This window comes from Canis aureus, chromosome X (assembly GCF_053574225.1).
Source record: "Canis aureus isolate CA01 chromosome X, VMU_Caureus_v.1.0, whole genome shotgun sequence".
In the NCBI taxonomy this organism is placed as follows: domain Eukaryota; kingdom Metazoa; phylum Chordata; class Mammalia; order Carnivora; family Canidae; genus Canis; species Canis aureus.
In genome coordinates this window covers 103,933,882-103,954,373 of record NC_135649.1, presented here as the reverse complement: position 1 = coordinate 103,954,373, position 20,492 = coordinate 103,933,882, and the positions used below count along the sequence as shown (strand labels likewise).

General features: G+C 57.1%; 1 protein-coding gene and 1 long non-coding RNA gene across 2 annotated transcripts; one reads left to right on the top strand and one right to left on the bottom strand.

The window, feature by feature from the left end:
* Window positions 1–2,078: 2,078 nt before the first annotated feature.
* ARX (aristaless related homeobox) lies at window positions 2,079–15,101 on the bottom strand. The gene is made up of 5 exons (XM_077890415.1): window positions 13,709–15,101; window positions 11,061–11,949; window positions 8,495–8,540; window positions 5,346–5,674; window positions 2,079–3,316 (listed from the first exon to the last, which is right to left on the bottom strand). The coding sequence occupies exons 1-5, from the start codon at window positions 13,902–13,904 to the stop codon at window positions 3,076–3,078; spliced, it is 1,701 nt and encodes a 566-aa protein (XP_077746541.1). The 5' UTR covers window positions 13,905–15,101; the 3' UTR covers window positions 2,079–3,075.
* A 2,775-nt stretch (window positions 15,102–17,876) lies between these two features.
* On the top strand, window positions 17,877–19,437 carry LOC144308062 (uncharacterized). The gene is made up of 2 exons (XR_013374696.1): window positions 17,877–18,590; window positions 19,015–19,437. It is a non-coding gene; the product is annotated as an uncharacterized LOC144308062 (long non-coding RNA).
* Window positions 19,438–20,492: the final 1,055 nt, after the last annotated feature.

The window sequence follows — 20,492 nt, the reverse complement described above, 5'->3', positions numbered from 1 at the left end:
TGGGGAGGTTTGGAAGGAGAAGAAAATTGGTTTCTTTGCTTTTAATGCTGCTTTGAAAAGATACTCAGAGTTTGTCATGCGTGACATGTCACATGTTTAATGTGGACTTGCTGGAAGTCAGGGGGTCTTTAGCGTGTGATATTTATGGGGAATATTAAGTGCAGAATGAGGTCCCTCCAGCTGGGGAAAGTTGAAAGAATAGGAGGCCCGGGACCCGGCTTGTTTGCGGCATCAGAATGACATAGGATTAAGAGTTTGTAAAACAAGGCGAGGGGTTCTCATTGGCCAGTAATAAATGTAATCCTTGGAGGTAATTTCACGCAATTTGCTTCTGCTCCATGGAAGGGTCAAATGAGAAAAAATGACTTAAAAAAGAGTTCATTAACAGGAAGAATGGTACTGTTTCTCGTATACCATCCAACTGGCAGCCTGGAGAGGACAAAAAGCCGGACCTAAACAAAAAGCCAAAATCGACGGAAAATTGATATTGACCAGCAAAAAAAAAAAAAAAAAAAAAAGTCCTTTCCCTCACGCCCTCAATCCTCGCCTGCACTCCCCCATCCCCACCTCCAAACTCCAGAGTAACCCCGGCCATCCCAGGGGAAGGGCCTTCACACCAGGACAGCCTGTGGAGCCTAGAGGTTTCAGGCACTCAGATCTCCAGGGGGACGTTCTAGAAAGTTCCCGCCGGGCCCGTTCAACTCGTGAGGTCTACGTGGGCGCCAGGGCCTAGGGAAGGTGGCTGGCGGCCTGCGTCCCGTGCCCCCGGCCGGGCTTCTGGTCTCGAGCTCCCGCCCTCGACAGTCCAGAGCCGGGGCGCGTCGCCGAGGCCCCCCCGACGGCCCGGGGCGCGCTCCCCGACGTCCCCAGCAGGCGGGCGCTCGGCCTTTCCGGGCCCGGCGGGCGAGCCGAGGAGCCCGGCCGAGCGCCGCAGCTGCCGGGCGGCTGACCCGTCCCCGAGTCGCCGCCGCCCTCGGCCCGCCCCCGCACCTGCCCGTCGGCCGCGCACACTGGCGCCCCCCGCCGCCCGGGGACCCCCCCCCCCCCGCAGGGCGCGGCCGGAGCGCGCGGAGCCCGACGGCCCCGGGACTCGCCCCCGCCCCCGCGGCGCCCGACTGGCCCGCGGCCTGGGGGGGCGGCTGGCACCCGCGCCCGGAGTCACGCCGCGGCAGCACCCCCACCCCGCCGCCGCCCGCCCCTCTCCCCAAAGGTCCGGCGCGCTAATTACTACAAATTGAAACTAATTAAGCTTCTCTTCCCTCTCCCATCACCCCGGGAGCGTCGGCGAGACCCGGCCCCCGCGGGCGGGCGCACCCCGCGGTCACCGGGAGGGGCGCCCGGGGGCCGCGGGGAGGGAGAAGCTACGGTTCCCGGCGCGGGGGGGGGGGCGCCGACGGGGTTACACGTCGCGAATCCGCTCGGGTCTCCTCAAGAAACCCGAGTTGTTTAGATTTTTTTTAATGTATACATTTGCCAATGCCTGGATAAGTGATGTAATGACATTTGTCGAGTTAAGATCTGCCACTTGGATACCCCTCACCGCCTTTCCATCACGGTGTCTGCCTCTTCTCTCTCCCTCTCCCCCTTCCTCTCCCTCGCACACGCACACGCACACGCGCGCGCACCCCCTCCCCGCGGGCACACCGGGGAGCCCGCCCCTCGCAGCCGGCGCGGGCTCTGGCTCTCGCCAACGCCGGCATCTCGGACTCGGCACTTCCTCGCTACGTGGCACTTGCCACGAACAGTTCCCCTCACCCTCCGAGCCCAGACCCCCAGACCCCCGCTAGCTTCAAACTTCTGTCTCCAGCACGAGCCCCGCCGCCGGTGCACCCCCCGCAGGCCCCCAGCCCCCCCCGCCCCCCCCGCTGCGGCGCGCCCCGGGCTGAGGTGTGGCGGGAAGCCCCGCGGCCGCGTCCTTAACCTAAGCGGGGAAACCTGAATCCCCCCAGGGAGCCCGTCCAGCCCGGGGGCCTGGGCCGGGAGAAGCCGAGGAGGTGCCGGGCGCCGGGGCCCACCCCTGGCCTCTGGGGGGCCCCTCTGCTGACCCCTCAGCGCCCGCACAGAGCATTCACACTTCCTTTTGTTAAACATATAATTTTTTTTTTTTTATTTTGAGCGTGACACTTCTCCACTAGATAGCAAGGAAAAGTGATAACAATTACACATTACACAAAAGTACTGTACCATTGCCTTTATCTTGAAGGTTTCGGAAGCCTCTACAGTTAATAAGTTAAATAAAGGGCTTGAGTACATAAATATTTGTCTAGGAACCCTACCGTATCTACAACACAGTAAGAATCTACAGGAGGACAAACTTTTACCATACCACGCTGAGTGCAATTGCGTTATAACATTTCAAATATACAAAGCTCTGTTCTTTTTTTTTTTTAATAACAATGGTATGTACAGAATCAATAATCACAGTTTGGTGACTTCAACAGTCCATATTCTAGCAGAGTATTTCCCTTTGGTTTGATATAAAAACCTTGGTTGGTGTATGATAAAGAAGAGAACAAGAACAAGACGCCCCTTTCTGTTAAGTGCACTGTTAGCTATCTTACAGATTCTCATTCGCTTCCCTGGCCCTGGCTTCACACCGGGGCCCACGCAGGGGAGATCAACTTAGAGCGCCAAAATGCTGTTTAAAGGAAGAAATAAAATAAAAAGCTAAGTGGGGTGCCGGGAGGGAGAGAGGTTGGGTTTGTTTTTTTTTTGTTTGTTTTTCTTTTTTTTTTTTTTTTAACTCTTTTAACTTCAATACCAGGCGTCTTGGAGAGAAAACCTCCCCGATGCTTTCAGCAAAGTAAGAACGGGAGCGAGTGGACGCTGGAGAGGGCGCGAGGTTGGCAGTGGCGGGGCGGGGCGGGGCGGGGCGGGGGACAGCCGGCCGAGGAGGTGCCACGTCCGGTAGCGCCGGGGCTGCCTTGCCCGCGTCCAGGCAGCTGCGAAGGCGGCCGCGCTCTCTCAGTGCCGTCTCGGGAGTGTGCTGGTCCTCTGTTTCCATTTGGTCTTGAGTGGTGCTGAGTGAGGTGACCTTTCGGGGTGCGCCCGGGGCGCGAGGGAGGAGGGCAGCCTTTAGCACACCTCCTTGCCCGTGCTGGTGCCCGGCAGGATGTTGAGCTGCGTGAGCTGCGCGGCGTGCTCCTTGGCCTTGAGCCTCAGCGCCGCTATGCTAGACGCGCGTCTGTCTGCGGCCGCGGTGGCCGGGTCGGCCAGCGCGCCCGACGCCACCGCGCCCTCCACGGCCGGCGTGGGCTGTCTCAGGAGCGCGGCCGCGGTCGACGCGCTGGTCAGGGGGGCCATGGTGGAAAAGAGCCTGCGGGGAGAGCAAAGAGCGCGGTCACGGCCTCGGGAGCTGAGCGGTGGCCGCCGCCTCCCAGCAGCCGAGCCGAGGGCCGCGAGCGTGCGCGGGGGCGGCGGGGGCGTGCGCGGGGGGCTGCGGCGCCCGGGGGCCTTTCCTGGAGCGGGGGGCCACGCGGGCAAGGCCAAGGGGCCAGGCACCCCGAGGGCCCGGAGCCGGGGCGCAGGCGGGTCCTGGGGCCCCAAAGCCAACGGCGCGGGCGCCTGGATCGTGTGGCTTCGCCTAAGAAGGGGGTGAATTCTCGGGCCGGAGCTCCAAGGGCCAGGAGGGGGAGGCAGAGCGACAAAGGAGAGGAGGACACGGGGGGGGGGGCTGGGATCAAGCCCCACCGAGACCCACGCTGCTGACTTCGCGCTCTCCCCGGGGCGCCTCCGCCCACGAGGCCGCCCTCCCGCGCCAGCCCGGGACCGCGAGGTGGGGGCGGGGGCGCCGCCTGCTGACTTCCGCTGCACCGGCCGCCCCGCGTGGGGCGCGGCGACACTCCCTCCCATCGCCGCCCCTTGCCCCAGAGAGCCCCCGAACCCCGCGACCTCGCGCGCGGTGCACGGCGACGCCCAAGCCTGGCCCCCCAAGCCTGGGACCCCGGTCCGTGCCGCCAACTCCGGGCGGCGCCGGGATTGCTTCTCACGGCGCCTCCACCCCCTTCGCACCGCACTGCGGCCCTGCGGCTGAGGCCAGAGCCCCTCCAAACCCCCCACGCTCCCCCTCCTTCCCCCCCAGGGCTCTGGCTCCAAACTCCCGCGGGGCCAACTCGGAGTTTCCAGGATTAGAAATGAGCCCACCTGGCTTCGAGGGGGGGAGCGGGAGGCTCCCCCCAGCCACCCCCCACGCCCTCAGGCCCCCCCACCGCACTGCTCTAGCAGCCTCCCCAAATCTCCCAGGCGGGCACTCCAGCCGGGCTTCGCCAGCTTTTACAAGTCACTTGTCGGAAGGGAAAGGGGGCGGGCGGGGGGGGCGGGGGTGGGTTTCGGGGGACACAAGACTTAAAGTTGTTCTCCCAGAAAAAACAATACAGTGTGGCCTGGAGAGGGTGTAAGATGCCCTGGTTCCATTGGTAAACTGAGTCACTAACTACACTTCAATGCCCTCTCGCTGTTTATTTTATTGGTTTGTTACATGAAACTACTTTTACTTAGCGTCTTTTTTTGAAACTTTTCTCTAAAGATGATTTTTGTTAAGTGGCTGCGCAGTTGGATGAATCTATTATTTCTTTGTTCTCCCAAAGAGAGATCATTGAAGCTGCATTCAGTTTTATTTTCACTGCACTTTCCAACTTAATACATCCCTCCTTTGTTTCTTTGTCTGGGTGATAATACAGACTTTTTATTTCATCATTCGATGTTCACTTAAAGAAAGGGAATTATAATATACGATGAACTGTTTCTTTTATTTCGTTGTCTTGTGCCGCGCTGAGGGTCGGGGGGTTGCACATATGGGGGTACGGTTGGCAGCGGGTCACTTGAGTGACAGGGAAGTTAGAGTCTGGGGAAGAAGAAAGAATTCTTTGCACCCAGAGGGCCCGTGGCTCCCGGGCTCGTGTGGAAACCAGAGCTGTGTTCCTCTGCCAGGCTTTGGAGCATGGGGAAGGATTTTTGCAAAAAAAAAAAAAAAAAAAAAGGCTGACAGTCATCCCAGCTCTGCAGGCTACACCTGCACACGTTTACACACAGACCACCTATGGCCCCGGCGGCTGGTGCCTTCCGTGGTACTTTTACAGCTTTCCCTGAGCACTCCCAGTCGTCACGGTTGTTGGCACTGCCACCGCCCTCCCCTCTGCTCCTGGCCCCAACTCATTCCCTTCGAGATCCACACAGTTTGAAGCAAAAAATATTAGAGAGTATTTTCTTTGGCTAAATCTGAGGGTTGGCCAAAGAGCGAAGACGTGCGTAGCCGCTGAGGGTCTCCCGCCTCCGGCCTCCTCCCTGCCCCCAGGCCGTGTGCGTGCGAGAGACAGACAGACAGACTCCCCGAGGCCGCGCGTTACCTGCCGAACGCCGGGCTGATGAAGGCCGGGTGTCGGAACACGGCGGCTCCGAGGAAAGTGCTCAGGCCCAGCGGCGCCCCGCTGGGCGGCAGGCTGGCCGAGCCCGGAGGCGGAGGGAGGCTCGGGAAGGCGGCGGCGGCGGCGGCGGCGGCGGCCGTCCAGGCCGAGTCGAGCGCGGGGTGGTGCGGCGGGAAGGGGCTGGCGTCCAGGTAGGGGCTCAGCGGGTGCGTGGCCGACAGCGGCCCCGGGAAGGGCAGCCCCGGGGGGTGGGTCTGCGCGCCCGCCTTCTCCCGCTTGCGCCACTTCGCCCGACGGTTCTGGAACCAGACCTGCGAGGCGGAGAGAGCCGGGTCGGCGGCGGGGCTCCGGGGGCGGCGGGCGCTCGGGCCTCCCCCCCCCGCGCCCTCCCCTCGGCGGAGGCCGGCGCCCACTCGCCCCCCGGGGCCTCGGCTGACTCAGAGCCGCCCCCCGCCCCGGGGCCAGACGGGGGCGAAAAGGAGCCCAAACTTAGAGCCGGCGGGAGACAGGGGGCGAGCAGGGCCTTTCCAGCGCACATTTGGAATAGCCTAGTTCCTTGCCAAGTTGGAAGAAAGCGGTCCCCGGTGTTTAGAGTTGGGGAAACCGAGGTTTAACCGTCTCCGCTGCCACCTGCTCACTGTGCATCTTTAGGCACGTCGCTTAAACCTCTCAACCTCAGTTTTCTAATCTGTAAAATGGTGATAATAAAACTTTACTCATAAGGCTGTTGATGTGGAATGAATAAAATACAGCATGTGCAAGCTCGCCTTGGGCAGTGACTCTTGGCGGGGGGCAGCCACCCAGAGATGGCCACACGTCAGCCCTCTGCTGCGCATCAGCTGTTTTCGCCTGTTTCAGGTTTACCCAGGAGCCCGCAAAGTCCCTGCTGTGTTGAAAAGGGGGTCTCGGGGAGGCGGTTCACTTATTCTTTCCAGAAATAGTTCTTGAACACCCAAGAGCACTAAGCTGGATTCGGGAGCTTGGGGAAAACTAGGAGGGAGGGAAGAAATGCCCCAGCAAACAAGTCTACGTTGTAGCGGGGAAGTCCTCTGGGAAAGGAAACCTGGGGCCTGGCGGCCTGCTATCTGCAGGGGCTCACTGCTGGGCCTGGTTCCACCCAGGAAGGCGCCGACTGCCAGGCCCGGGTATGCAGCAATCCCTGGACAAACAGAAATCAGGGTGCAGGCTACCTGTCGACCCCACACATCTTCAGAGCTAACAGGTCGTTTATTTCTTTGCGGGACTTGGTTTAAAGAGGTTATTTAAATAAGACAGTTCTAGGCTTGCGGGAGGTTTCCAGCACAAGGTATCTTCCTAATTGTTAATAGAAAGCAGTTTTACTGGAGACCTTTACCTGAAATGTGGCAGCTACCATGGTCTAAAAATAACTCCCAGGAGCATGAAATTATTTTTATGTGACCTGCTCATCACACCCACAGCTAATAAGATATGCTCCTTCTCCCCTGAAGGCATTAATATTTTTAGGCTTGGGTTGATGCCTGCACACAAGTCTAAAAATTAAGAATGAACTCCAGGGCTATACAGAGTTATATTAAAATATAATGTAAGTGATCCCCGAGGAATTTGTGTGTGTGTGTGTATGTGTGTGTTTGATATATACACACTGTAGGTTGTCTTACTAGCACTGGTATCTAAGCTTGGCTTGACTTCTAGACAGCCACCTAGGGCAAGAGAAATCCAGAATCCACACCGGTCGATTATTTAAAATTCCGCTGAAAAGGGGCCCATCCGTAAGATTCCACAGCCCTCAAGTAATCTATCTGTGAATGGGAGAAACACTCTAGTGTGGAAATTCAGAGGCTTGAAAAGGTAAGACTCGATGGGACCAGGCTGGGTGGGCAGCTTTTGTGTATCCAAATCTGTCTAGACGAGAATATCCGCCACTCCTCGATGCCAGTGAAAGGAGTAAAGGAGGGGAGGAGGCAGTGGATGCAGAATGCCCTCAAAGAACGTGGAAACCTTTTCCAGACAGATCGTCTCTCCCGGCTCCACTGCAATCATCAAGATGTCCCCCTGCAATTCCTCATTATTGAATTAATACCTCTGAGGCCCCCCAAAGGTAAACGAAAGGACTCTAATAATTCATATTCACTTAATTACATCTTCTCCGGTGAATAGGGAGAGAGGAGAAGGGGAGGGGGCGCTCTCTGTCTTTTTAAAAGTTATTTAACTTTCCCACGACTCGTTCCCCTGAGCTGAAAATACGGAGTTGCTGTCACATCTCTGTTTGACAATGGAGAAATGTGTCAACAGAAAGGAGGGGACAGGCCTCATCATTAGCCCTCTAATGCAAGAAGCTGTTGTGTATTAAATGAGCCATATGGAATTTATTGTGCTTTATCAGCGCTTGATTTTGACTGTAAAGTGATTCACTCAGCTCCTAACCCAGGGACATCTGTTTTCTGTTGGCCATCGGGGCTGCCCAGTGTTGATCGTCTCTTTGGTTATGAGGCCCGGGTTGGGAAATGCACTCTGGTATGGGGCTGCAGACACCTTTAATAGCATTGCACTCGCTCCCTATTAGATCAATGTGCGCTCATTGCTATAAAAAATGGGAAATCAAATAGCATTAGCCAGCTCCTTGTGCGGGCGGAGGGGAAATCAAACAGCATTTTGCCTTCAAATGGCCCTGTTTGTTCTAGCACTAAGTGGGCTTTTATGAAGCCCGATTGGAGACTTAATCGCAGCCAAATACCTGCTTGGAGCTGAGCGGATTTGTCTAACAACCAAATCCATGCTCCATCCCATTATTTCAATCAGGAGAAGTCAGTCCTCCGATTGTTTCCTCCAGGGGCTGTGGAACAGGGGAGGGGGGGGTGCGGTGGGGGGTAGCTCCTGACAGCAGCGCAGGGACTCTGAGACCCCTCTTCTGGTCCCGGACCCCTTCCTCAGGGCTCCCAAACCCAGAGATCTTCCCCTCCAACCTCCCAGGTCTTCACATTTTCATCTTTTTTGTGCATGAGGGTTTGAGTCTATTTTTCTGATTCTGTTTCTCTTCGTTTTATAAAGGGGGCCTCATCCCACCCCAATCCCTTGGCCCCCTCTCTCTCCCACCCTTCCCCCTACCCCTCCCTCTCCCTCTCCCTCCTCCCTCTCTGTGGGCAGCTCACCTGGACTCGGGCCTCAGTCAAATCCAGCCTCATGGCCAATTCCTCCCTAGAAGAAAGCGACACAGACAGGAGGTCACATCAGGCTCCAACAAGCCCTTCTCAAGCCACTTTCCCCTTGCTAGCAGGCCTCCTCTGTCAGGGTCTCCCCTGGCTGCCTGCCCTCACCCCCAAACATATGGGCATCTCATGATCCCTTCCCCACCAAAGTGCCTACTATTTGGTTGAAAACAAAAACCTACGACACGTTGCTGGAGATGGGATATTACACTGTAGCATCCTATATTCAAAAGTGACAAGGGTGGCTTCTTGAGTCTATAAGCCTAACTGGGCCCTCGGATTCGCCCTCATTCTCCCTGAAGCCAGAGTTAGACAAGAAACACGCACACAATGCTCACAGCCTGTTCTGTCCTAATGGTACCTGGGACAAGTACTCATGCAAAATTTGTTTTCCTGCCCTCGGTGTCTTTCTGCCTTTAAAATTTTTTCCAGTCTCCCTCCTCCTCCCCCCTCCCGCTTTTCTCTCTCCATCTCCAGCTCTTCGCCTTTCCTTCCATCTCCCTACCACCCCCCACCCCCCTCCCCGCCTCCCTCCCTCTTCCCCTTAGGTCATACTCCCCATTACCCTCTGGAGATACGTTAAGCTTGTTAAGAGTTCAGTGGGGTAATTTTTTGATTAAACAAAATTCTGCGCACCTCCTGACTCCAGTGCCCACTACAAACCCTGCCCATCTCAGGGGGAGTCAATTGAATGAAACCCTACCCCGTCATTGCAGTTATTACTGCGACAATTAAGGCAAATAGGAAACCATTAAGATGCTGTAAAATGGCTTACGACCTGTTTACCAAAAATCTGAGCTCCAGAGAATAATCGGCTCTAACCCCGCTAATATGAAAGACTGGGGGCTGCTCCAGCCTGGGACCCAGGGTTGCACTGTTGGCAGGCCCCCTCATCCACACCCGAAACTTCAGGACCAGGAGAAAAAACGGTTCCCTAAAGTGCTTTCCGTTGCCCCTGCTGCAGGCAGCACCAGCAAATCTGAACCGGCACTTTAGGCTGGCTTCCTGCCTGAGCCAAGGGGCTCTAAATAAGCCCGAAGAGGAGCTGCCCCCCTCCACATACTGTGGTTCCACCCCGAGAAGCCAAAGGAGGGCAGACCTGGATGCCAACTGACACCTCCTCATTTTCTCCTGTTGAAATACACGTGTCACAAATGCAAAAGGCAGATGGGCCAGTTAGCTATTTGATAGCACACACTGATTTTAAAATGTATGTTCTTTTTTAAAGATGATGAAGGGACGGGATGATCCAGAGGAGGACCAACTTTAGCTGGAGGGACGATCAAGTTTAGTGTCTGCCAGCATCAGATCCACACTTTTCCATTACTGATTAGGAGAGAGTTTGGCAATTACTTGCCAGATCAACACCACTTTAGAGTTGGCTCGGGCCTCCTGAGGTCTGAGCAGCGATTTCTCCTCCGGTTCAAAGGGGCGGGCAGCTTTCCACTTCTAAAATGCATATTGAAAAGCTGCACACGTCTTGAGCGAAGGAGCTGCCCGCGCCCCAGGAGCCCTGCGCCAGGCAGACCCCCTTCCCTTCCTTCCTACCCACTGAAGGAAGTTTGCCTTGAGCCTGGCTCCTCGCGGGAGCCCAGCCGGTGGCCCGGGGGTGGGAGGGGAAGAACCTCAGTCCGGCCAGCGCCCCACGTTGGATGAACGAGTCATCCAAGGGTCCGGTCATCTCACCTCTTTCCCCAAAACACTCAGGCAAGAGGGACCTGGAGCGGGACCAGGCGGAAACCCCGGCTGGACGGCAGTCCAAAGAGAAAAATCCCCCAGCTGCGCGGTCGCCTGTCGCCCGGGCTGCCGGCAATCACGGCCCGGCCCTGCAAGCCCGCGCACTTTAACGCACCGCCGGGCCTGGGGGGGGGCGGGACAGTGGGGAGAGGCGAAGATTCCGGCTGCTGCCCCGCAGACGTGCAGGCACCAAACCCTGCCCAGTTCCGACTCCCCTCCGTTATTTCAGAAGTCCTCAAACGGCAGAACTTGAATCTTTTGAAAGGCCTTTCCCGCGGGCGCGGGCTCCAGCTTCCCTGAACGGCGAAAGCGTAACCGATACCCACCGGGCTCCGGGGCAGCGGGCGGGGGTGGCGGGCGCGCACCACACAGCGGCCAAAAATAGCCCGGGGCTCGGCCGGGGACCGGCGGCCACCGCAGCGCCTGGGGGCCGGCGTACGTGCCCTGGGTGCGCGCGCCTGCAAGCTGGCGCTCTCGGGCCCTCTCTGGAGAGGCCATTCCTAACTAAAACTTGTCATTTGAAAAAAAAAATTAAACTGGAGAGACTTGGGGAAGGCAAGAGATCCCAGTCCAAACTTAAAACCCGGAGGAGGGGTGGGGCTGGGGGTGGGTAGTGTTTAGTGAGCAGCGGTGGGTGCGACGGGAGGGCACACCTGAGCCGAGTCCGGGAGCCAAGTCCCGGCCCCAACCCGGGGCCCCGGGCCGCCCGCCTTCCCCTCCGGGCCCGCTCGCGCTCTCCGCCGGCCGCCGCACGGCCGGCCCGCTCTCGTACCTGGTGAAGACGTCTGGGTAGTGCGTCTTCTGGAAGGCCCGCTCCAGTTCCTCCAGCTGGTAGCTGGTGAACGTGGTGCGGTAGCGCCGCTGCTTGCGCTTCAGCAGCCCCTCCTCCGAGTCGCTGCCCGCAGACAGGCACACGCTGTCCTCGCCGTCCTTGCCCTCGGCGTCCTCCGGGTGCAGCAGCAGCTCCTCCTTGGGCGATAGCTCCCCGCCCTCTGTGGCCACGGCGGCGGCGGCGGCGGCGGCGGCGGCGGCGGCCACCGCGCCAGTGGCGGCCACGGCGCAGCGCCGGGGCTCCTTGAGCAGCGCGCGGGCGTCGTCCTCCAGCAGCTCCTCCTCGTCGTCCTCCAACAGCTCCTCTTCTTCGTCTTCGTCCTCTTCATCCTCCAGCAGCTCCTCCTCGTCGTCCTCGGCGCCCGTACCGCCACCCGCCGCCGGGGCGCCACCGGGGCCGCTGGCCGCGCCGAGGCGCTCGTCCGGGTGCGCGGCGCCCCCCGGGCCACCCAGCTCGTCCAGCGCGGGCGGTGGCGGCACGAAGGGCGCCCCGTTCTCGCGGTACGACTTGCTGCGGCTGATGCTCACCTGCGGTGCCTGGCTGATCTTGAGCGTGTCCCAGGCCGCGGCGGCCGCCGCCGCGGCGGCCACGGCGGCCCCCGCGCCGTCCGGCCGCTCCCCGGGCCGCGCGGTTGGCGGCGGCGGCGGCGGGGCCTCCCCGCGCGGACCCGCCGTGGCCGTGGCCGCAGCCGCCGCCGCCGCGGCCGCCGCCGCCGCCGCCGCCGCCGCGCCCTGCAGGAGGCGGCCCCCGCCCGGGCCGTACAGGCGCCGCAGCTTGGGCGGCAGGTGCAGCTCAGCCTCGAACGGGGCGCCGCTGCCCTTGGGGGAGCCTGCGGGCAAGGGAGAGCGGTCAGCGCGCCGGCCAGCCGGGCGTCCCCGCCGGGCCGCCGCCCGAGGCCGCCCCTGCGCCGCTCTCGCCCCAGGCCCCGGCCCCCTCCTCCCGCGCGCTCCCGGCCTCGGACCCCCTTCCCCTCTTTCCCCACTTTTCTGGCTTTTTCTGTTTCTTCACGTCTTTCCCTTTCTTTTTCTTCTCCTTTTTTCTTGTGTCCTCCCTTCGTCCCTCTCGTCTCTCCTTTCCCTCTCCCACTCTTCCTTTCATTTCCTTCCTTCACCTTTCTTTCCCTCCCTTCCTTTCATTTTTACCTTCCTTCTCTCTTTCCTTCTCTACGCGTCTCTCCCTTCCTTTCCTCATCTTTCTCCTCTCCCCCTTCCTTCCTTTTCCTTTTCCCGAGCTTTGCCCACTCGCTCCCCTCCTCCTTTCTTCCTTTCTTTTTCTTTCCCTTTCCTCCCTCTCTCTTCTCTCTCACACTTTTTTCCCTTCCCCATTTCAGGGCAGGGGAGAATCTGAAAACATTCAACAACTTAAAAAAAAAAAATACACCACCACCACCCTGAAAACTTGGCGCACGACCTCTGGCTGCTGCTCTGCCACGCAGGCCCAGGCTGGCGACAGGGGCACTGCCCGTGGGCGACCCCTGAGGGGCTGAGAAGGTGGCCCGGTGGCCCTGAGCGCGGGCCAGCCCGACAGCCCGCAGCGGGAGGGGGCCGGGGGCTCCTTGCACAGAAAGGCAAAGAAAAATCGTCCTGCAGAAAATGGGCTCGGAAGGCCTGGGAGGGGGTTATAAGGGGGTACAACAGGCACAGGTCGCTCTTTCCCTTCGAGGAAGCGCCTGGCACAGGTGCCACTGCAGGCTAAAAAAAGAAAAGGAAAAAGTCAGTTTTATTTTAAACGGCCCCTTCTCGCCATCTGCTCCTGTCTTCCCAGTGGCCCTGCGGCTGGACCGCTGGTTTTTGGATTTTAAAAGAGACCAACCATTCTTTTTCCCTGTGATACTTCTGCGGGCAGCTCAAGGCGAAACTTGAGTGTAACAGGTTCGGGGCAAAATGACGGGTTGTTTTGGAATTTTTAATTTTAGGGGGAAAAAGCCCCCAAAACCTTAGAAATATTTCAACTCTAGTTTTAAAAATAACACAGCAGAGAAAAAAAATAGCACCCAGAAGCCGAACATTAAATACATTTCAAATACAATAAGGAGCATTTGGGTAATCCCAGGGAGATGTTTTCTGCAAAGCTTGGGTTTAAAAGGTCACAAGTAATCTACAATTAAAAAAAGAAAGAAAGGGCGGAGGGGGGTGGGGGAACACCGCGTATAAAGAAATCTTCCAAAGAGGAAAGACCGAGGCTCACTCTGCCTGGAGACCCCTATTCACAGCTTTAGGGGTTCTTGTCTTCAAGTTGTTACAAGGTCCACCCGGCACCTGCTGTTTCTGACCTGTCGCCCCTCTTCAGAGCACCCCCCGAGGCCACCACACGGAGCATTTAAACGACCTAAAGACCAATACCGAGAATCTAAGCCCCCCTCCCCCCGCCCCCAAGCGAAGCACGGCCTGTGCTTCAGGAAGCTGAGGGGAAGGGAAAGACAGACCCTGGCGAGACGTGTGCCGCTCTTTGAGGCACCAGGCCTCGGAGTTGTTCTCTCTCTTTCCTCCATCTCCAGCTTGATAACCCCAGGCCCCTGGCCCCTGAACATCCAACATCCAAACCGGTGCCCAGCGCTCTTTGCAGGTGCCTGCCGGGCGCAGCCTTACCTTGCACGGCCTTTTCCTGGTCGGCGCGGCTGGCCAGTGGGGCGGGCAAGCTCTGCGCGGCTCCCAGCAGCCGCATTTTGCAAGGGCTCCTTCGGCCCAGGATGCTGTCGATGCAGTAGGAGGAGAGCAAAGTTGGAGATTTACTTTTGCACTCGGGCCTCTCGGAGCAGCCCTCCTCCTGGTACTGATTGCTCATGGCTGGGGCTTTTTCCCTGGACGCAGAGAGCCGGGCCGCTGGCTGCCTCTCCTGGAGGGTGGGATGGATGGGGGTGTGTTGGGGAGTGGGGTTAGATGGCTGTTATAATGGATATTACTGCGATCTCTGTGCCTCTCTGCCTCCCTCGGTTGCTGGCTGCCGGCTCCCGCCCTGCACGCGGCCCCAGCTCGCCCTCTCCGCGCTCAGGACAAGCTGTAACAAGTGTAGTGAGCGGCGGGCGCGGAGCTCTGGAGTCTCTCTCCTCCACGTGCTGAGAGGCGCCCTGTGATTGGCTCTCGCCAGAGGCCGGGCTGCGCCGGGCTGCGGGCTCCGAGCAAAGCCTGGACTGGAGTGCGGAAAGGCCGGCGAGGGGTGGGGGGGCGGTGGCAGAGCTCTAGGAGACGCGGGCACTCGCCCCGAACCGTTTTTTTCCCCCTCTTTTTTATGTTTTTAACTAACAATTCTCTAAGTTCTCCATTTCTTCCTGTAGACTCCCCTTTAGCCCATCAGGGCTGGCCCGTGGCTCTAGCTTCTTCTGATCTCAGGCCTGTGGGTGCCACTTGGGCGACGACGTGCGCCCCTTCCACCAACCAGAGGACCTCGCTTCCTGGAGGCGAGGCCTTGAGGCTCGCGTTCAGACCGACTTGGTACTTTGCAAAGCCAGGGTTGCGCTCCCGGGACAGCCCTTGATCTCGGGGCGCCAGGTCGCCGTCCGCGTTAGGCCCGACGGCCTCCCGGGGGTCAGGGTGCTGGCCGCGAGCCAACAGTTGCTCTCTGGGCGTTCGCTTTCCTCCTGTGGCCCAGCGCCCTGAGCTGTTAGCCTCCACCCTGAGCCGAGAGATTGTTCTCGGGTTGGCGGCGTCCCCCAACCTCTCTCACCTCAGTCTTTAACTCTGGAAAAAGTGCCCTTAGGGACAAAGCTGTGCCGAAGGCGCGCGGCCTTCACTAGAGCACCTGCCGGGCAGGACGGGACAGGCGAGTGTCAACTGCGGACGGAGTCTGGGAGGCTCCCCTTCTTCCCAGACTCGCTTCCCTCTTCTTCCCGCAAGTTCGCCTCCATTAGGCGGTCACCCCGAGGCTGGACCCTCTCAGGTCTCGGTGCAGGGAGCGGACCTGTGGGGGCCCCGAGGGCTCCAGGGTGCGAAGGACCCAGGTTCGGCTTCTAGCGTGCGTGAGCGCCTACGATTCTGAATTCTTCGGGCCTGGCTCCCACAGCAAAGGGAAGAGAATGAGCCTGCGGTGAACGCGGCTCTTACCAGACAACTTCCTGCGCGTCCAGCGCTGAGGAATCGAGACCAGCTGGGACTGACATTGGGTCAAACCTGGGCGAGGGGCTTAGCACGGACGTCCCCCTGGCCTGGGTGCAGGGCTCCAGGGCCGGCCAGGGGCCCCGACAATGGCAAGGTGGGGGCGACGGTGGTGGGTGGGAGAGGGGTCGGGGAGGGGGAATCCACGCCGGGTTTTCCGGTCTCAACCCCTTCAATGTGTCAAAGAGAAAAGCGTTTTACAAAGGATTATACTTGAATCACTTACAGTCAGTATTTAAAAATACAAGGATGCATAACTGGGATTTTTTTTTTCAGCCATAAACATCTGCATAACTCTTGGATGCTGGTGGGTGGGTGGCCAAACGATCGGGCTGGCTTGGCAGGAGAATTCGAGACGCAACTTGAGGGGGAATGAAGGGTTGGGAATAGGTACATTAACAATGTTAATACTCATGCCGCTATTACTACTACTATTACAGGCAAGAGGAAAAAAGATGTCTCTCTGTGTCCCTCTTTCTGTTTTTTAGTTTGAGTCTCACCAGTTTTTCCTACACTCAGATGACGGGGCTGCGGGACGGAGGAGTCCCTGAGCCACCCCTGACATTTGATTTCCTCTTAAGCCCTGCCTGCTGATCCAAGGCACCTGGGATCTTCTCCTGCCTTTCTTGCATTCTTCCCTTTTCCATCCCCACCAACAGTTCCAGTTTTTACACTGTCCCATTCGGCGTTCAGCTGCCGCTCTGCGCGCTGATTTCCTCCCCAGCCCCGAGAGCCCACTCCCGGCGAGCGGGGCTCGACGCAGCTGTAAGGACGCGTCGGTCTCCTCCAAGGCTCCAGCCTCGCCTCGGACCCTCCCGGGTGTCCCCGCGGCTGGTCGCTGGGAGAAACGGAGGCACTTTTCCCTCCCCGGAGGGCCCTGCGTCGGAAATCCGCAAGACCCGGCTGCTGGGTGGCTCCGTGACTTCAGAGTCGGCTCCGCACACGCAGGGAGTGGGCTGAAAACTGAGTCCCAAATAGATCGTGTTAAACAAAAAGCGACACAAACGCACAAATCATTTCTGAGAGCCTAACAGGGTTTCAACTCTTTCGGTGGAAGATTTCTTTGCTTCCGTCTCCCTCCTCCCCCTTCTGCAGCTGTTCTCCTTTTTTAAAAAGAGAAGTCGGACTTTCTGCTGGGGTGTATTCTAATTTTAATCATCCACTGTAAAAGAGGAGGTTGACATAGAGTTTCTGATTCTGACTTAATGACCCCTGGAATTAAATCTAATTCTATTAATGGAATATAATGTGTTTCTTTGGGAAACCTGTGTGAAAACACTAGCTTTGTTATTTTATTTTGTTTATTTTTGATATTTCTAACCAGTCTTCCCCCAGTGAGGACGCTCCTGGGAAGGCCATTCACTTTGGAGAGAAAGGCCCCGACAGCCCTGAGATGATCTTTGTCACAATTCAATACCAACTTCAAAATCTACAATTGACTCTTCCTATTCCCGAAAGATTAAATTAAAAAACAACAGAGAACTTTTCCAGCATACCCACCGGGAGACAGAACCTGCTGGCATCTCCATGGTGTGTAACCAGAATATGGGTTTAGGATATATGTGTTATCCTATCTGTTAATTTTATTTTTTTAAGGTAAGCTTTACACCCAACATGGGGCTTGAACTCACTACAGGATGATCAGGAGTCGCGTTCCCTGCGGACTGAGCCAGCCAGGTGCCCTTCCTATTTGTTATTTTAGAAAACAAACAAACAAAAAAGATACTTCTAATGTCTAGGAAGAATTTAATTGATTTGTTGAGTAGCTAGACTTGTAAGAATTGGGCTATAGGGTATGTATAAAAACTTTTAGGTTAGCCAATTTCATATTTGCTCTCAGCAAAATGACACTTCACTGTGTTTTCATCTCACTTTCTTTTACCCACGAATCAGAGGAATTTCATTTTAGTGGTAATATTTTTCACATTTGTACTTGGTTATTCACAACTCCTGACTCCTCTAGTCTTTGGGGTCTGTAAGTGTTGTTGTTGCTGCTTTATTTTTCCTGGGCTGCCTAGAAAACAATAGTTTGCAGGTTCATTTGCCTTTACAAATCAATCACTGAGATAAAAATGACAGTTATGCCTGGAAGTGAGGGTCAGAAGTGTTTAAAACTGTTGTTTATGGTGAAAGACGAGGCTTGTCCCCAAGACTGGAAATAATAACTACCTAGAAGAGGCGCATGGAAGAAACCCCCTTTCCTTTCTGTGCTGAGAACTAATTCTACACTGCAGTTTCAAAATTATATTTGCAAGAAATTCAGGATAAGGGGGTGGCAGTAAATGTCATTTTCCAGGGGTGAAAATGTTTGGAGGAGAGTTAACCTTGCACACTTTGCATTTGAGATGTTTTAATTTGCTGTGCAGTATACACATAGATAAATAAGGCAGTGATGGGCTTTCAGCCTCACCGGACACCCAGGTCTCCTTAAATTATGCTCAACCTCTTCAAAACATGTATTTAAACAATAGAAATAAACTTCACTGGGGTCTGGCTACCAATTTGGAAGCCATTGGAAGGGAAGACAATAAGTCCTGATTACACTCAAGGATTCTCTGTGATGTGATATCCCCTTTGCCAAGTAATTTTGCTGTTTTATTTATTTATTTTCTTTTTTTTTTTTTTAACAAACTTTCATTCATTTATGGTCTTCCGCAACCTGCTAATTTAACACTGGAGCGCGTTATTGCAGTGTTAGGAGGAGAGAAAGAGGGAGAGAAAACAACAATACTGCAATGATCCAAATGATACAGTAGAATTATAGCAATTATAGTTCTACTTGTGGAAGAAAACCTTGCTGAGATCAGGCAAACAAACTGAAGCCTTGTGAGGATAACAAGCGTCGGGATTGACAGCCGGTGCTGGGAAGAGCCGGAGGGCACAAACAGAAATATTTGCCTCACCCCTACCCCCCCTTAACTCCAACCAGCCAAGGTTAACTTCCTCAGATGCTGCCTTCAGAGTCTTACCCACTTCGGGGTATACATTTCATGCACAAATCGTGGTCTCTCCTCGTGGAAGCCTGATAATAGGAGGAAATAGGACATAATCCGCTTGCCTAGCACTTGCCCCTCGCCTTGTCTGCCCCCTGCTTGCCCTCCACCCCCCACCCCTGCCTCAGTCCTCCCCAAGGCTGCTGGGATCCGTCCGTGGACGGTGTTGTTTGTTGATGTGTTTTCCAAGGATCAGCCCTTGGAAACGTCCAAAGGGACTGACAACTTGGATTGCTAGGGAAGACTCCTTGGCGTGTGTCGTGCCCCCTTCTTCGCCGTGTAGTCCGCCCGAACCCCGAGCTCCGCCAGCACCGCTCAGCTGGGAGAGGTTTGCTGGGAAGCAGAGCTTTCGGGAGCGTCCCGAGGAGCGCGGCCGAGCCCTCAAGGTACGGACGTGTGGGTGCGATCACTGCCTTGGGACAGCTCCCCTTATTTGCAAACTTTGTCACTCTTGGGTACCCTTCCGCGGGCTGCGAAGGGGGTGGGGAGCGAGAACCGGAGAGAAAGCAGACCCCACCCCCACCGCAATCAGCCACTCGGGCGGCCAACCCGGGCTTTCTCCAGCCCTGCTCTCCGCACAAAGCCGGGCGGGAGGGTCGCAGCTCACGTGTGCCCCGGGAAGGCGGGGGGCGAGGGGGCGGAGCGGGAGGCGCCCCCTTCTCGGGGGCGAGAAGCAGGCGGTTGGGCTCTCGCCCCGAGTCCCTCGGAGGGACCCCCCATCTCCTGACGCACGGTTCCCCAGGTTTCCAGACCAGAGAGGGAAACTTGTCGGCGCCCTGTAATCACCACCATCTGGTTTCTCCTCTGCAGCCGCCGGACGGCGGGCCCCTGGGTGCGGCCAGGGTCGAGGCGGCCGCCGAGCGGCCAGCGTTGTTCCGCAGCTGTTGCTCCCGGCGCCCCCGGACCTGGGGGGTGTAGGGCGCACGGATTGCAGCTCACGTCAGGAGCAGCGAGGGACCCGACGCCCGCGTCAGTCCCGAGGCCCAAGCAGACCCCCGCGGTCGGCGTCCTCGCCGCGGAGCCCCCCTCTCGGCTCGGCTCGGCTCGGCGCCACGGCCAGAGCGCGCCCCCTAGCGGGGGTCTCCGGGTGGGCCGGGCCCTTCCCCGCAGCCTCTGGGCGCTGAAGTTGGCAGATCCCAGTGATACTGCAGGAATGAATGGGGGAAGAAAACAAAAGCCTTGGAAACATTTCCAAGTGTGCAATAAAAGACCCATCTGTACCTTTCTTCTCCAGCGCGTTCGTGGTTAAATGCCCCCCCCATACGCGCGAGAGGGGAGATAATTGCTGGGTGGATTCTTGCTGGAGAACCTCAGGAAACACTGGCCCGAGAAGTGGAATAATTGGGGGTGGGGCGAGGCGAGCGTGCAGAGGCTGCCACACCAGCCTGAGATCTGATTCCGCTGTCTCTGGGGTGTTTGTGCATGGAGTCCTGGCCGCCTGCGCCAAAAGGTTCCTCAGTCCCAAGTGAGGGGTCATTTGAAGGTAGCGCCTCTAAGATTTCTTTTCTTTGCAGTGGTCTCTGTGGCACCCCCCCCATTCTGGCTCTGAGATCCCTTCCCACCTTATGACACTAGAATACCCCACCTTCGGAGTCTAGGATTCTCCAGTGTTTGCCTCAATGATTCCCACACCTTCTGAGTCCAGTTCCCCCACCTCTGACTTGGCCCTACTTTGTCACTCTCCGGCAATCTGGCCATGGCCTGCTCCACCTCCCCCAGGTAGTACCTCCCTCCAGCAGCATCTGCCTCTGGAAATTGGCAAACCCAGAGTCCACCACTCTCCACTGCTCACAAATCACCTACCCCCACTTGGGCTGGCCAGGAAACAGAACAGAGGAAGGCAAGGTTCCTGTCCATCCCCCTTGGAGTTGTTCAACCTAGAAATGATGAGCTCTGTGGAAGCTCTTAGAGCCTCTGGTGGAAAGTATACTAACGAGGACTTTACACAGATGAAAAACTATCAGTTCAAATCAATCCATAGCTTATTTCTTTTGCACTAGTGTGTTAAGCCTCGCTCATCAATCAGAACAACACAAATCGAGCTTCTCCAGACGTGCAGCGTCTGCATACTCACGTTCTCAGCCCTGCAGGATTTTAAGGTCTTGCGAAGGCCATGAAAACATTTAATAGGTAAGGCCTAGGAAAGCGGGTCCAAAAATAGGAGTGATAATGGCTCTTTAGAGTCTCTTGTTTTGTGATGTGCCTCACTAATTGGGAAGTTCAACACGAGGCTTTCCCTGCCCAGAAAAGGCTGGTGTTTCAGAGTGGGGGGAGCAGATGGAAGGGGT